General features: G+C 41.0%; 1 protein-coding gene across 1 annotated transcript; it reads right to left on the minus strand.

The window, feature by feature from the left end:
* Positions 1–228: 228 nt before the first annotated feature.
* On the minus strand, positions 229–11,344 carry LOC112231534 (E3 SUMO-protein ligase PIAS4-A). The gene is made up of 11 exons (XM_024398270.2): positions 11,188–11,344; positions 9,845–10,223; positions 8,030–8,114; positions 7,887–7,928; positions 5,602–5,692; positions 5,359–5,487; positions 5,079–5,184; positions 4,889–4,962; positions 4,316–4,476; positions 3,572–3,717; positions 229–3,405 (listed from the first exon to the last, which is right to left on the minus strand). The coding sequence occupies exons 1-11, from the start codon at positions 11,212–11,214 to the stop codon at positions 3,164–3,166; spliced, it is 1,482 nt and encodes a 493-aa protein (XP_024254038.1). The 5' UTR covers positions 11,215–11,344; the 3' UTR covers positions 229–3,163.
* Between the last annotated feature and the right edge of the window lie 2,186 nt (positions 11,345–13,530).

Below are 13,530 nucleotides of genomic sequence, written 5' to 3' on the forward strand. Positions count from 1 at the left end.
CTAAGACAATTAGATTTAAAAATGTTTTAAATTAGTTCCACACATCAATAACAGGTGTTTGAATAGGATTATTTAGAATTGTAGTTCTTTTTGAACAGGAGACAAATGTGTCAGGTACAGGACATCACACCAATCTACACCTCAACCACCTCGCTTACACCTAAAGTGGCATCAGTTCCAACACTGGTATTTGTGATTTTATTGGACTTTTGGAACAACTGGAGGCAATTCAAAGCTTAATAAAATATTTTAATTGTATTGTCTTTTAATATGAACATATAAAAAGACAAACAAAACATTTACATCATGGATTGCAAGCCACTGCTCATGCTACCTTAAGCATTATTATAATTGAGTTCCTTAGAAACAACATGTACTTCACCTCTCGCCTTGCCCACGATATGAAAAAGCTTGAGGAAATCTCATCTGTGCAGCGATGTTCTTCTACACTTTTGCACCTTTAAATTTAAACAATGTGATTTAAATCTGTAAAGTAATTTATGTTAGTTGAAGATTAAATTCGGCAAGATGTATTAACATGTTGCTTAAATGCATTAAGTTGTAAAACGACTCTCATATTTAGGGACACGGCTACGGTTTGAGTTTCTTTTACAGAAAGTGCCATCAATCATTGCGGGTTTCTCATGTTTACAGGACTCACCAATCGGTATAACAATCCGCAAGCTATATGGACATGTCATGAGTACTGCAGAATGTTGGAAGACCAGGTTAACATAAAAGACCAGAGCCCATAAGTTTCCTCAGGTCGTTACCATCTCGTTATTAGATTAGGTATACTACTACACTTTAGACAAAATGTCTATGCAAGTCTGAATTCAGGATGATCACAAAATATCAATATGCTAGTCAAATGCATGCATCATCAATACCATTTGAGACATTTTTGGAATTCAGAACACAGTTCTATAAAAACAGAAATGCCATCTCTACAGTTCTGAATGAAAACAGGGACTATCTTGGGGTGAGGAATCTAATGACCTGGAAAGTAAATAAAAGTAAGAGGATATTTAAACTCATACCATCCATGTAGCCAAATTCTCTCAACAACATCAAAAGATGAACTGCTTATTACAATTTTAACTGTGCCTGTGGAAAAAAGCTCCTCTGAAGAAGCTATTACGGATGTAGAGGACATTCATCTAGGATCTATGTGATAATAAATGCTGATTTCTGAGGGTAATATCTTTGAACTGGGAGGAGGCAGAATGTGTAATTGGTTAGAAGTGCTAAGTTTCCTCAGAGGAAAAGGAATGGAACCTGTCTAACAATGGCAGTGCTTTGTGCCGCAATCATTCACTCTTCCACAAAAAGTCCAAGCTTCGTAAGTGTTCTGCCATCCCTTACTGAAAACGTGTATCAGAGCCGTATATAAATGCTCTGGTAAAGCACTCTTTCCATTGAGACATATGTACATTTTAATATAAACTGCCATTCAAATAAAAGACGTGAAGCAATCAATTATCAATAAATAAAATACTTAAGACGAAGAAAATTAAGTCAAAATGGATGACGACACTAACAAATGAATCTCATTCCAGATCTGAAGATACATCCCTCAAGTCCTCCACTCCAGGGAAAAGAAAAAAAATAAGTTAATTAATTTTCTTACTGAGCCTTCCTGTGTAGACCAGCTCAAGTAGCCAAACAACTGTGGGCTCCAGCCTCCACCAATCTTAACTCAAAACAAAAAGGCACCCAAATCTGACCTAACAACAAGAGATAACTGACCCAAATCTGTTTGGCACAATTGCCTCAACATGATCTTGACCAATTGTGTGGATGGTAATATTTGTGACATGATCATTCTTTAGTTAGAGCCTTGTTCAATAAAAAAAAACAGAAAGAAAAAAACTAGTCCAGTTCAAAACCCTGCAAAGCTCTCAGGATATCAGGGGAAGGTTGAATGCAGCAGTAGTCAGTCTAGACTATCCAACTGTTGAAAACTGACATGAAATAGGCAAGTGAAAAGAATACATCCTGCATTTGTTTCCTTGATCAATATGAACAACACTGGCAAAACAGAACACTAGGAAGAATCTGAAAAGAGCATGTTCCAAAACCTCAAATGATAACTGCTTGTTTTTGCAAACTCTCCACAAAGACAATTGCTTGTCATATGAATTCAGCCACCAAATCAAATCGTAGATTTCAATGCAGTGAGGGGTATATACAAGAACTTGTCAAAGACACAGCATTCCTGGGTCGTATTCAGTAGGCACAAATTGGAACAAAAATGCTCTAATGGAGTGAAATAGGGAGGTACCAACTGTACTTGTCCAATAAGAAATGCTAATTTTCTGTTACAAACCATAAAAATATATTTTGCAACATGTGCCCTAATAAACACGACCCTGATTCCAATAACCCATTCCTTAGAAAGGCCATATATAAATTGTTTGGAAAAAGTGAGGCGGGTGAGCGAAAAAAAGTTAGACAAAAAAATAAAAAAAGACCCTCTTGTTAAATACTATAGCAACCTTAGTTCAGGTACTACTCTCTCTGGTCAAGTAAGTTTGCTGTGTATGACTGAGGTAGGTTGTCAGCATTTAAAGACAAAAATGGGGAAAGGTTTTGTTAGAGCTAATTTATTTTCATTCTCTGAATAAATTAAACAGAAAGAAAAAGTAGGGGTGTTGTTCAATTTAATCATATTCCAGAAAAATCTAGTCTGTTGTTCGTGTCCCAAATGTTTCATTTAAGTTATTTTGACCTCTTACCACTGAACTACGGAGGAGGCTCCATATCTCCCACTGCCTGCGATCACAAAAAGTGACGAAATTCTGAGACGCAAACACCAAATGCTTGTGGCTTTGAGAGCCTTAAGTTCAAGTCAAATACAAAGTACAAGAAGATGGAGGGGATAAATAGTTCAGGAGGCTACTCTTTTCAATGGTCTTTATGATGGAGGATACAGAATTTGAATGCTGGGAGGGGGAGGGTCACAAGTGTCAGGGAGCTGCTTTTTCCAGTGGTGTATTGAGGAAGCCTAACCACTCCAGAGGTTGACAGTGCATGTATGTGCATGTGTCTGTGTGAATATATGCTAGAGTAGTGGGGGCGGGTGATGTAGTAGGGACTAATGATTTCCAGTCCTCCAACTTAGCCCAACCCTCTCTCCCAGTCTGTGGGGTCAGTCCGCCAGTCAGTACGCTGTGACCAGGTCCTTGTCATAGTCGTATCGGCCCCTCTTGGGGGCCGGGCTGTCCTGGCTGTCCTCAGTGTCGTCGCTGTCTCCTCCAGCCCCTCCCCCCTCCTCCTCAGAGTCTAGAGTCAGATCAACCACCACTCCTCCTCCCGCCCCCCCCGCCGTGGACCCAGCTCCTGACTTCCCCGTCTGGCTGGTGCTGCTGTGGGCCGGGGAGTGGCCATTTACCTCAGGAACACCTGAGAAGAAGGAACAGGTTCACACACTATTACAAACCAATGCTGTTTAGAAAAAGATAAACAGACATGACCTACACAGCGTGGCGTCTTAACTTAAATTAAAAATCTAAACGTTAGTCTGCAATTGTCAAAAAGGCAATAATGGCAATATTTGACATGCACTTACATATATCCAGAACAGGGTAGTCAGGCGTGTTGCTGCGTTCCCTCTCCTTCTCCTTCTCATCTCGGATGGGTCTCCATGAACCGTCAGTCAGATATTCAATCTCCTCAATATCCTCATGGGTCTCTTTTAAGATCTCAGATGCCAGCCTGAAACATGAGACAAACAGTCAGTAAGAGAAGTACATATCATATCAGGACACACAAGAAGGGATCGATCAGATGTGTCCCACAACACACATTATCAACTTTCAAATCTTAGATAGGAAGTTTGTGGAATTGTATTTATCTAGGCAAGTCAGTCAAAAATCAATTCTTACTTAAAATGACAGCCTACCCCGACCAAACCCTAACGACGCTGGGCCAATTGTGTGCCACCCTATGGGACTCCCAATCACAGCCAGTTGTGATACAGCCTGGAATCGAACCAGGGTCTGTAGTGACACCTCTAGCACTGAGATGTAGTGCCTTAGATCACTGCACCACTCAGGAGCCCAATGGAAATGGTTTGATATTTCTACTATTCTACTCTGTTCCACAATAGAACAGGGAGAGGCAACAGCCTTATTGAAAATGTAGCCCAGTGTAGGTAAGCCATTGCAGGTTTTAACAGGAGTCTACAAATTGCTCCAAAAATGCAAATGTTTGTTTCCAAGGTTGAACAAGCAATGACCCATGCAAAGAGGAAGCGTGGTTCTCAAATTCCTGTGAGTGGTAGTGCTAGTAAGTCTCAACGTGCCTTACTTACCCATCGATGGTGAGCAGCTCAAAGGGAGCCTGCTTGTCACACACAGGGCAGGTCCACGTGGGCTTCTTCTCATTCATTTGCAGGAAGAAGATCGCGTCAAAACACTGCAGGTGGGCACAGGTGATCACCCGACATGGAACACCTATCCGCATCTTCACCAGCTGAGAGGAGGAAAGGGAGACATGCCATTACCTCGACTATCCTGTAACCCCGCACATTGACTCAGTACCGGTACCCCCTGTATGTAGCTTAGTTATTGTTATTTACATTTATTGTGTTACTTTTTGATTGATTCTATTTTTAGTTTAGTTTATTTAGTAAATATTTTATTAACTATTTATTGAACTGCAATGTTGGTTAAGGGCTTGTAAAGTAAGCATTTCACGGTAAGGTCTACAACTGTTATATTCTGCGCATGTGACGAATACACTTTGATTTGATTATTAAGCTGTGGACAAATGGTGGGTTGTAACCTGTTTTGTCATGAGTTCTCTTTTTTTGGTCAGAAACAACAAAGGTTTGTGACTTCCTCTCTTGGGTGGATATGGATTAGGGTGGGAGCCAGATACTCACAGGACAGATGAGGGACACCCGTAGCCCTGTGGTAGCGATCTCGCTCTCTGGATCAAAGCGTAGCTTGTCCTGGACTGGACACAGCAGAGAGAAACTAGTTGAACATCACACAGCATTACACAGTGAACATCACTAAAATGCAAGAAGCATGAAAAACAGGGAGAAAGAGAAAAATGTTGAGGCCACTTACTGCGTTCACGACAGCGTTCTGCACTCTCCACTGAGCAGTGTTTGAGTTGGCCGAAGAGCTCTGCTGATGTGAAGACCCTCACTAAATCCACTGCCACAGAGTAGCGCTGCACACAGAACAAGAGCAGTGAGCAGAATGAACACTGGAAAGCAGCAGATATGAAGTTTTACAGAAAACAAACCACACCATTTCAAAAACTTGTCATAAAAATGAATCAAAACAAATTTGGAATACAGCAGTGAGGTTTTCAATTACAGAACAGTGTCAACCAGAGACTGACCTTGCCGAAGTTGCCCCATGTGACAGTGACCCGGTTGGTGGCAGTGGAGAGTTGTAACCAAGGTGTGATGTTGACTGGGCGACAGGGCCGACGCGGCTCCACACCTGGCTTATTAGAAGGGTAGTAACCCTGTACAGAACAAATACAGACATGTTAAGCCTCTAATATTTAGGCCTAAGCATTTTCTTCTGATTAGTTAGTTGGTTTGTATGCCTGATGTGATTCCCCATCTTGAATACTCACCGGTACATGACAGTAAGACTGGTTGACTTTGACAGCAATATTGGGAGGGTACTGATCTTCCTGGACACCGATGGAGTCTGTGTAACAGATTCTGTAAAGCATCGTAAAAACAGCATAGGAGGTTCATTGGTTAGCAGTGTTAGATAAGTGGCAACATTTATGGCTCAGGGAATAGACACTGAGCCATTCCCAATGAATGGTTGAGGTGGTCAGATTTGTCATTCAATACACACATTTCAAATTGTACACCTTTTTTTATTTTTTTACTTTCACTGTTGACAAACGAGGACACTGTAGAGGAAAACTTTCCAAATGTCAACAGAACAAAAAAACAATCTCAAAGTAAAATGTAGAATGTTGCGTGGTTCTCCCATGACTTAGAAAAGAATGTGCACTGCAGTTTATTAGGCTACAGATGAAATAATTGATGAACTTCACAGGGTGGTGAAAGTGCACAGTGATGATCTTGATGCTCCTTTCCAGTAAATATTGAGGGTCTTAGTTTGACGCTAGTGACATGATGATCAATGCTTGGCTGTCAATTGACAAATAAAAATGATCTTGCTCTTATTCAAAATGTCATCATGAAGCCTACCCTCTGCACGGCATATGCGAGCTGTTGGCTAGAGCAGTGGGCACATTTACCGTTTGTTGCAGACTTCTTGTGCCAAAACCAACGGCAGAGTTAAAAACTGGATGGAAACACATTGTACTTGTTTTGTTTGGTAAATTAAAAGTTTTACGACAAAGTGCTTTTTATGTTCACGTCATTCCGCACAGCTTTTAATAAACAAGACCGTTTGATGGAAATAGACCACTGCTTGTGAAATTTGCATATTTTAAGCAAACATTTGCATGAAAATCTAAACAAATTGCTGTAAACCTAGATACTGATATGGCATAGGCTATAACTGCATACTTGAGTTTTACAAATCAACTGTATGTACCTAACATGTACAGTACTTGTCAAAAGTTTGGACACACTCATTCAAGGGTTTTTCTTTATTTCTACTATTTTCTTCATTGTAGAATATTAGTGAAGACATCAAAACTATGAAACACAAACGGTATCATGTAGTAACCAAAAAAAAAAAGAAGAGATGTTAAGTCAAAATATATTTGAGATTCTTCAAAGTAGCCAGCCTTTGCCTTGATGACAGCTTTGCACACTCTTGGCATTCTCTCAACCAGCTTCATGAGGTAGTCACCTGGAATGCTTTCAATTAACAGGTGTGCCTTGTTAAAAGTTAATGTGGAATTTCTATCTTAATGCATTTGAGCCAATCAGTTGTGTTGTAACAAGGTAGGAGGGTATACAGAAGATAGCAATATTTTGGCCACATGGCAAGAACAGCTCAAATAAGCAAAGAGAAATGACAGTCCATCATTAATTTAACATATGAAGGTCAGTCAATAGGGAACATTTCAAGAACGTTGAAAGTTTCTTCAAATGCAGTCGCAAAAACCATCAAGCACTGTGATGAAACTAGCTCTCATGAGGACCACCATAGGAAAGGAAGACCCAGAGTTCTCTGCTTCAGAGGATACGTTCATTAGTGTTACCAGCCTCAGAAACTGCAGCCCAAATAAATGTTTCAGAGTTCAAGTAACAGACACATTGCAACATCAACTGTTCAGAGGAGACTGTGTGAATCAGGCCTTCATGGTCTAATTGCCGCAAAGAAACCACTACTAAAGGACACCAATAAGAAGAAGAGACTTGCTTGTGCTAAGAAACACAAGCAATGGACATTAGACTGGTGGAAATCTGTCCTTTGGTCTGGAGTCCAAACTGGAGATTTTTGGTTCCAACCGTATCTTTGTGAGACGCAGACATCTGGTTTGTGCCTAGTTGGACCATAATTTGTTTTTCAACAGGACAATGACCCAACACACCTCCAGGCTATGTAAGGGCTATTTGACTAAGGAAGAGATTGGTGGAGTGCTGCATCAGATGACCTGACCTCAGCCCAATTGAGATGGTTTGGGATGAGTTGGACTGCAGAGTGAAAAGTAGCCAACAAGTGCTCAGCATATGTGGGAAGTCCTTCAAGACTGTTGGAAAAGCATTCCAGGTGAAGCTGGTTGAGAGAATGCCAAGAGTGTGCAAAGCTGTCAAGGCAAAGGGTGGCTACTTGTTTAACACTTTTTTGGCTACTACATGATTCCATGTGTTATTTCATAGTTGATGTCTTCACTATTATTCTACAATGTAGAAAATAGTAAAAAATAAAGAAAAACCCTTGAATGAGTAGGTGTGTCCAAACTTGGACATCTTAACTCACCTAAGAACCACCTGGATTGCCTTCATTCCTGGCCGAAGCTCACTGAAACAACAAGAGGGAAAAATTATGGTACCCTCAGTGCTCATTCAAAGTCACAAGCAGTAGGATAGACAGTTAACTTTTAATAAAAGTGTTATACTCACGTTGAGTTTCTGACTTGGTCCGCTTGGCTCTGTGTTAACTCAAATACACATTGACTGTCCTGCAGTTTCTCACTGTTCTGGGCAACTACAAGGACAGGTGCAGAAAAATAGATCATACACATTACAAAGCATAGTGATGTTGTGCAATGTCCAAAATGTCCTTAGTACTTCTAATTTTAATGCCATGGCATGTTTCTATCAGTAATATACAGTGCATTCGGGAAAGTATTCAGACCCCTTGACTTTTTCCACATTTTGTTATCTTACAGCCTTATTCTAAAATTGATTAAAAAATACATTTGTCCTCAATCTACACACAATACCCCATAATGACAAAACAAAAACAGGTTTTTAGAAATGCTTGCAAATGTATTAAACAAACAGAAATACCGTATTTACATAAGTATTCAGACCCTTTACTATGCACACTCAAAATTGAGCTCAGGTGCATCCTGTTTCTATTGATCATCCTTGAGATGCTTCTACAACGTGATTGGAGCCCATTTGTTGTAAATTCAATTGATTGGACATGATTTGGAAAGGCACACACCTGTCGATATAAAGGTCCCACAGTTGACAGTGCATGTCAGAGCAAAAACCAAGCCATGTCGAAGGAATTGTCTGAAGACCTCAAGACATGATTGTGTCGAGGCACCGATTTGGGGAAGGGTACCGAAAAATGTTCTGCAGCATTGAAGGACCCCAAGAGCACAGTGACTTCCATCATTCTTAACTGGAAGAAATCTGGAATCACCAAGACTCTTCCTAGAGCTGGCCGCCGAGCCAAACTGAGCAATTAGGGGAAAAGGGTCTTGATCAGGGAGGTGACCAAGAACCTGATGGTCACGGACAGAGCTCCAGAGTTCCTCTGTGGAGATGGGAGAACCTTCCAGAAGGACAACCATCAACGCAGCACTCCACCAATCAGGCCTTTATGGTAGAGCAGCACGTCTAGAGGAAACCTGGCACCATCCCTACGATGAAGCATGGTTGTGGCATCACCATGCTTTGGGGATGTTTTTCAGCGGCAAGGTCTGGAGACTAGTCACGATCGAGGGAAAGATGAACGGAGCAAGGTAGAGAGAGATCCTTGATGAAAACCTGCTCCAGAGCATTCAGGACCTTAGACTAAGGGTGAATGTTCACCTTCCAACAGGACAACAACCCTAAGCACACTGCCAAGACAACGCAGGAGTGGCTTCGGGACAGGTCTCTGAATGCCCGAGTGGCCCAGCCAGAGCCCGGACTTGAATCCGATCAAACATCTCTGGAGATAGCTGTGCAGCTCCCCATCCAGCCTGACATACCTTGACAGAATCTGCAGAGATGGATGGGAGAAACTTTCCAAATACAGGTGTGCCAAGCTTGTAGCTTCAAACCCAAGAAGACTCAAGGCTGTAAATCCCTGCCAAAGGTGCTTCAACAAAGTACTGACTAAAGGGGCTGAAAATGTGATATTTCAGTTTATTTTTATATATAAATTAGCAAACATTTCCAAAAACGTTTTTGCCTTGTCATTATTGGGTAGTATGTGTAGATTGAAGGGAACAAAGAAAATAAATAAAAGAAAAACAATTTTAGAATAAGGCAGTAACGTAACAAAATGTGGTAAAAGTCAAGGGGTCCGAATACTTCCCGAATGCACTGTATGTGTAGGGCCAGGGCCCAATTGCCAGGGGGTTTTCTGACCACAAGACCTGACCAGGAAGTATTCTTCTGAGCTTTATCGTTTGAGCAGTAAATGTTTGGGCCTCTCTACAAAGACTAGCCTGACATGTCACTGCGAGTAAAAATAATAATACAAAAATCACTCACTCAGCTCCGTTGGCAGCAACAGCTTCTCAAGAGTTTGGTAAAAGGGCAGTGACACCAGCTTGACCTCAGCTGCTGGTGTGGAGGACAGCTTGGGGATGCCGTTGAGGTAGTCTGTGCCCTGTGTGCCAGTGGGCGAGGAGCTGAGGGAGGAATAGGCCACAGAGACCCCCTCCGGGCGCCGGGCAGCCAGCCAACCCGACGCCTTGGGGAAGCGTGACTCATAGAGCTGCCGCACGTTCTTCAGCAGCTCTGGGCTGCACTCTGTTTGCACCAGCCTCAGCGCCCGTCCCACCAGGTCCTGCTTCAGACCACTTTTACTGCGGCCCATGGAGGCCAGCAGCGTCTGCAGGTCAGACACCCGAAAATTCTTCACCATGTTCTGGAGTGAAGACAATGGAGAGAGGGTCAGGAAGAAGAGGGGAGGTTTTGGGATTACCATCTTTGATTCTGGATTACAATCTTTGGATTCCTTGACCTAGGCAAGTCCCAATAAGAAAAATAGCCTACACAAAGAGATGGGCACAGGTGTCTAAAAACATTTTTTTTAAGTGTATACTCAGGTCATTCTAACTTGTTTTTTTGCTGGGTTGAAATATCAGTGTCAGTATTTGCTTGGAGCAATATTTCCCATCCATACCCTCTAGGATTCAGTAACGTGACCTATGAGCCCCTTCTGTTCCTAAACGCCATACATATATTTCCTGCAAGCAAAACCTAGACTGGTCCCTCATTTAACTACTATAGGACACAACACCAGTATAGTCGAAGACCCAGCAATACATGGAACGTTAGCTAGCTATTTAGTTAATAAGAAAATTACCTTACAAGTTAGCTACATCAGTCAATCTCATCAACTGACTTAATTTCTACAGTTCGTGCATAAGCCTCAGTGACATGCTTACTGTTTTGTCCAGACAGCGGCATTGAGCAATTGCCTTGTCTGACAACAGAGGCTAGGCTATTGGTTACATAGCTAGCTAAGCTAACTCCACTTGTTCTGTTGTCACCCCCAATACTGAAAATACATCAAATGGACAACGGATGGCCCGAATGCTTAATGCAATATCTTGCTTAAACACTGAATGGTACAATTTCACGCCGACTCCCTGCTGGCGAATGTTTATGGTCTCATCACTTTGCCATGTCCCTGCTAACTAGACGCACTTAGCAGCGCACGGAAACCAGTTTCAATATACAATTAATCAACCATCACTAAGTAGCTAAGTTAAATCATTTTAGACAGTATTCATGACACACCCTTACAGTTTCCCAGCCTAGCAGGCCATACCCCACGCTACAGCAGACCCTTTTCTATCAACCCAGGCGAGCGGAGCTCTGCTTACCATCGCTTCCACCAGTTCGGCCGCCATCTTCGTACAGCAGCCCCGCGAGAGCCAGAGCCGAAAGATAGTCCTTCGCCAATGAGAGACAGAGGGGTCGCTGGACGACGGTTCTCCGCTTCCAATCACAGCGCAACTACATCACGAGCCTCAAGGAGTGTGTTGAAAGTAGGCGTGACAGCATTGTTTTAAAGCGACAGTACAACCTTTTTTTAAACACTAAAAGACAGGCCTCCCCTACATGTTAGGCCTCAATTATAAGAAAACATAACAAGCCTCCAAATAGCTGAACGTTGGTGTTTGCTGAGTTTTATACTATCGAGACAAAGAGAATATGCGTTGTGGAAATAATTCAAATTCAACACAAGAGGAAAGCATGACTTGTTAAATGGGGAGAGGCACATGGCCAAATCAACTCCTGACCGAGTGAAAAGCTCCACTTCGGGATTTGCAATGAACTATTAGCTATCAACTGTAAAGGCTTTGTATATATTTTTTTATACAAAACCTAAATAATCACAGGGAGTCAAGTCAAAATGCAGTACACAGATGTAGCGTACTGAAGTCACATTCTGATGAGAGGTTATATTTGATTTTCAATTTGAAAATGCAGTGCATTGAATTAGAGCAGTCATTAGTTAAATAAATCCCGATTTCACACTCTCCATTGAAGATCCATTTCTGGATTTCCAAACTTTGTGATTTGTACTGAAGAACAGAAATGGTACAAATTGATTCATAAAATGCAATTAAATATTATATAAGCTGTCATATATCATCTTTGATATATGTTAACTTAAGTATACTATTGGAACAATACATAGTAGTCTAACATAGTAGTCTAACTCTGCTTTAGGTCTTAAATAGGTCTTGAAATAAGAAAAGAAAAATGCAGACACTAGGCCCTCCATGGAATGAGTTTGACTGCTGGATAGCCTCAAAACTAATTAAAACTATACTTTTGATATTATGGATGGTCAGTCCTTGCATCCATATCTCTGTCTATATATTTGAGAGTGGTTACATTTCTCCAGGCCAATCCCTCAGCTTTTTTACCAATACACAGGTGGATGTAACCTCTTTGTTATTCGTTAAATGAAGGATTCTAGCTTTAATTTAATGACACATTTTACCACATGGCTCACTCTTTATACTTAGATAGTACTGTGTATGCTGTAGTAGTAGTTCCACAACTCGGACAGACGAGGGCGATATATTCCACTGGTGGTTCTTCATGCCTCTCATTCTTTGGCCAGTGTGAGACGGTTTGCATGCCCTACCTTGTTCTAATACAGCATTACAACGTAGCTTTCTTTACTGATGCTAGGGACATTCCTGGAAAGTAGAACTTTGAATGAAATATAATTGAGGATAATACATTTTATAGCAAGATTATGTACAGAACAGGGCTATAGGCAGGGCTATTGTAGTTTAACTCTAGAATAGCACAAGTGCAACACTTTTTTAGTGTTATAATAGTTACAAATAGTCAGCAGCATTAAAGCTTTTGACATAGAACAATTAAATATTTCATATTCCATTTGGAACCTAGCAACTGTGACAAGACCTATGCGAGAAATAGTAGAATATTCGTAAAATAATGAAGTTGAGATAGTTCTGCTCTTGATTTGGCACTCAACATCTGCAACCAAATTATTGAATTTAGATCAAGTAGATAAACTCAAGCAGTGTAGTTTGAGTTATTATGTCTAGCCTCTTGGCTATTGTCATTGTGCCAAAGGAGTTGGATTTTAACAAATCATTTATGATAAATGATTTAATGTTTTATGACAGAAAGGCTTACAGTAAGCCTAACTCTAATGATGTGCACTATGCAGCGCATCCTCTGTTCGAAAACCATTTAAGTAGGGATAACGCTGTTTAAATGCCTTTTGGTGCTGCTGAAGCACCCTCTGAACACCATGTCCTACTAAATCAGAGTGTTTAATCTCCCGTAATTACAAAGATTTGCTGTGGTTAATAAAATTAATCTGCTTCGATTAGACCCCCTACCTCTGCTTCTCCTGTCTCTATTGCCCCTCACTGTGAAGGATAAATTCACGGACATTTAAATAGTGGTACCTTCACAACTGTGATCCATTCTGATCTAGTGTACACAAGATACAGTTGAGCACTGCATAGATTGTAAAAATATACTGTTTTTTTCTCTAACCTATCTATTTGGTCTAACAAATTAGATTTTTCTAAACTTATTCGAGCTTTGGCATCACATTGAGTTTGAGTCACCAAACAATTAGAGTACATTGGGAGGATCCCTTTTAATTGTCCTAACTTGATCTTGTGACCAGAGACTTAACTTACTTAGCCCAAAGGACATTGAAGAGA

The sequence above is a fragment of the Oncorhynchus tshawytscha genome, linkage group LG01 (genome assembly GCF_018296145.1).
Source record: "Oncorhynchus tshawytscha isolate Ot180627B linkage group LG01, Otsh_v2.0, whole genome shotgun sequence".
Lineage (NCBI taxonomy): Eukaryota > Metazoa > Chordata > Actinopteri > Salmoniformes > Salmonidae > Oncorhynchus > Oncorhynchus tshawytscha.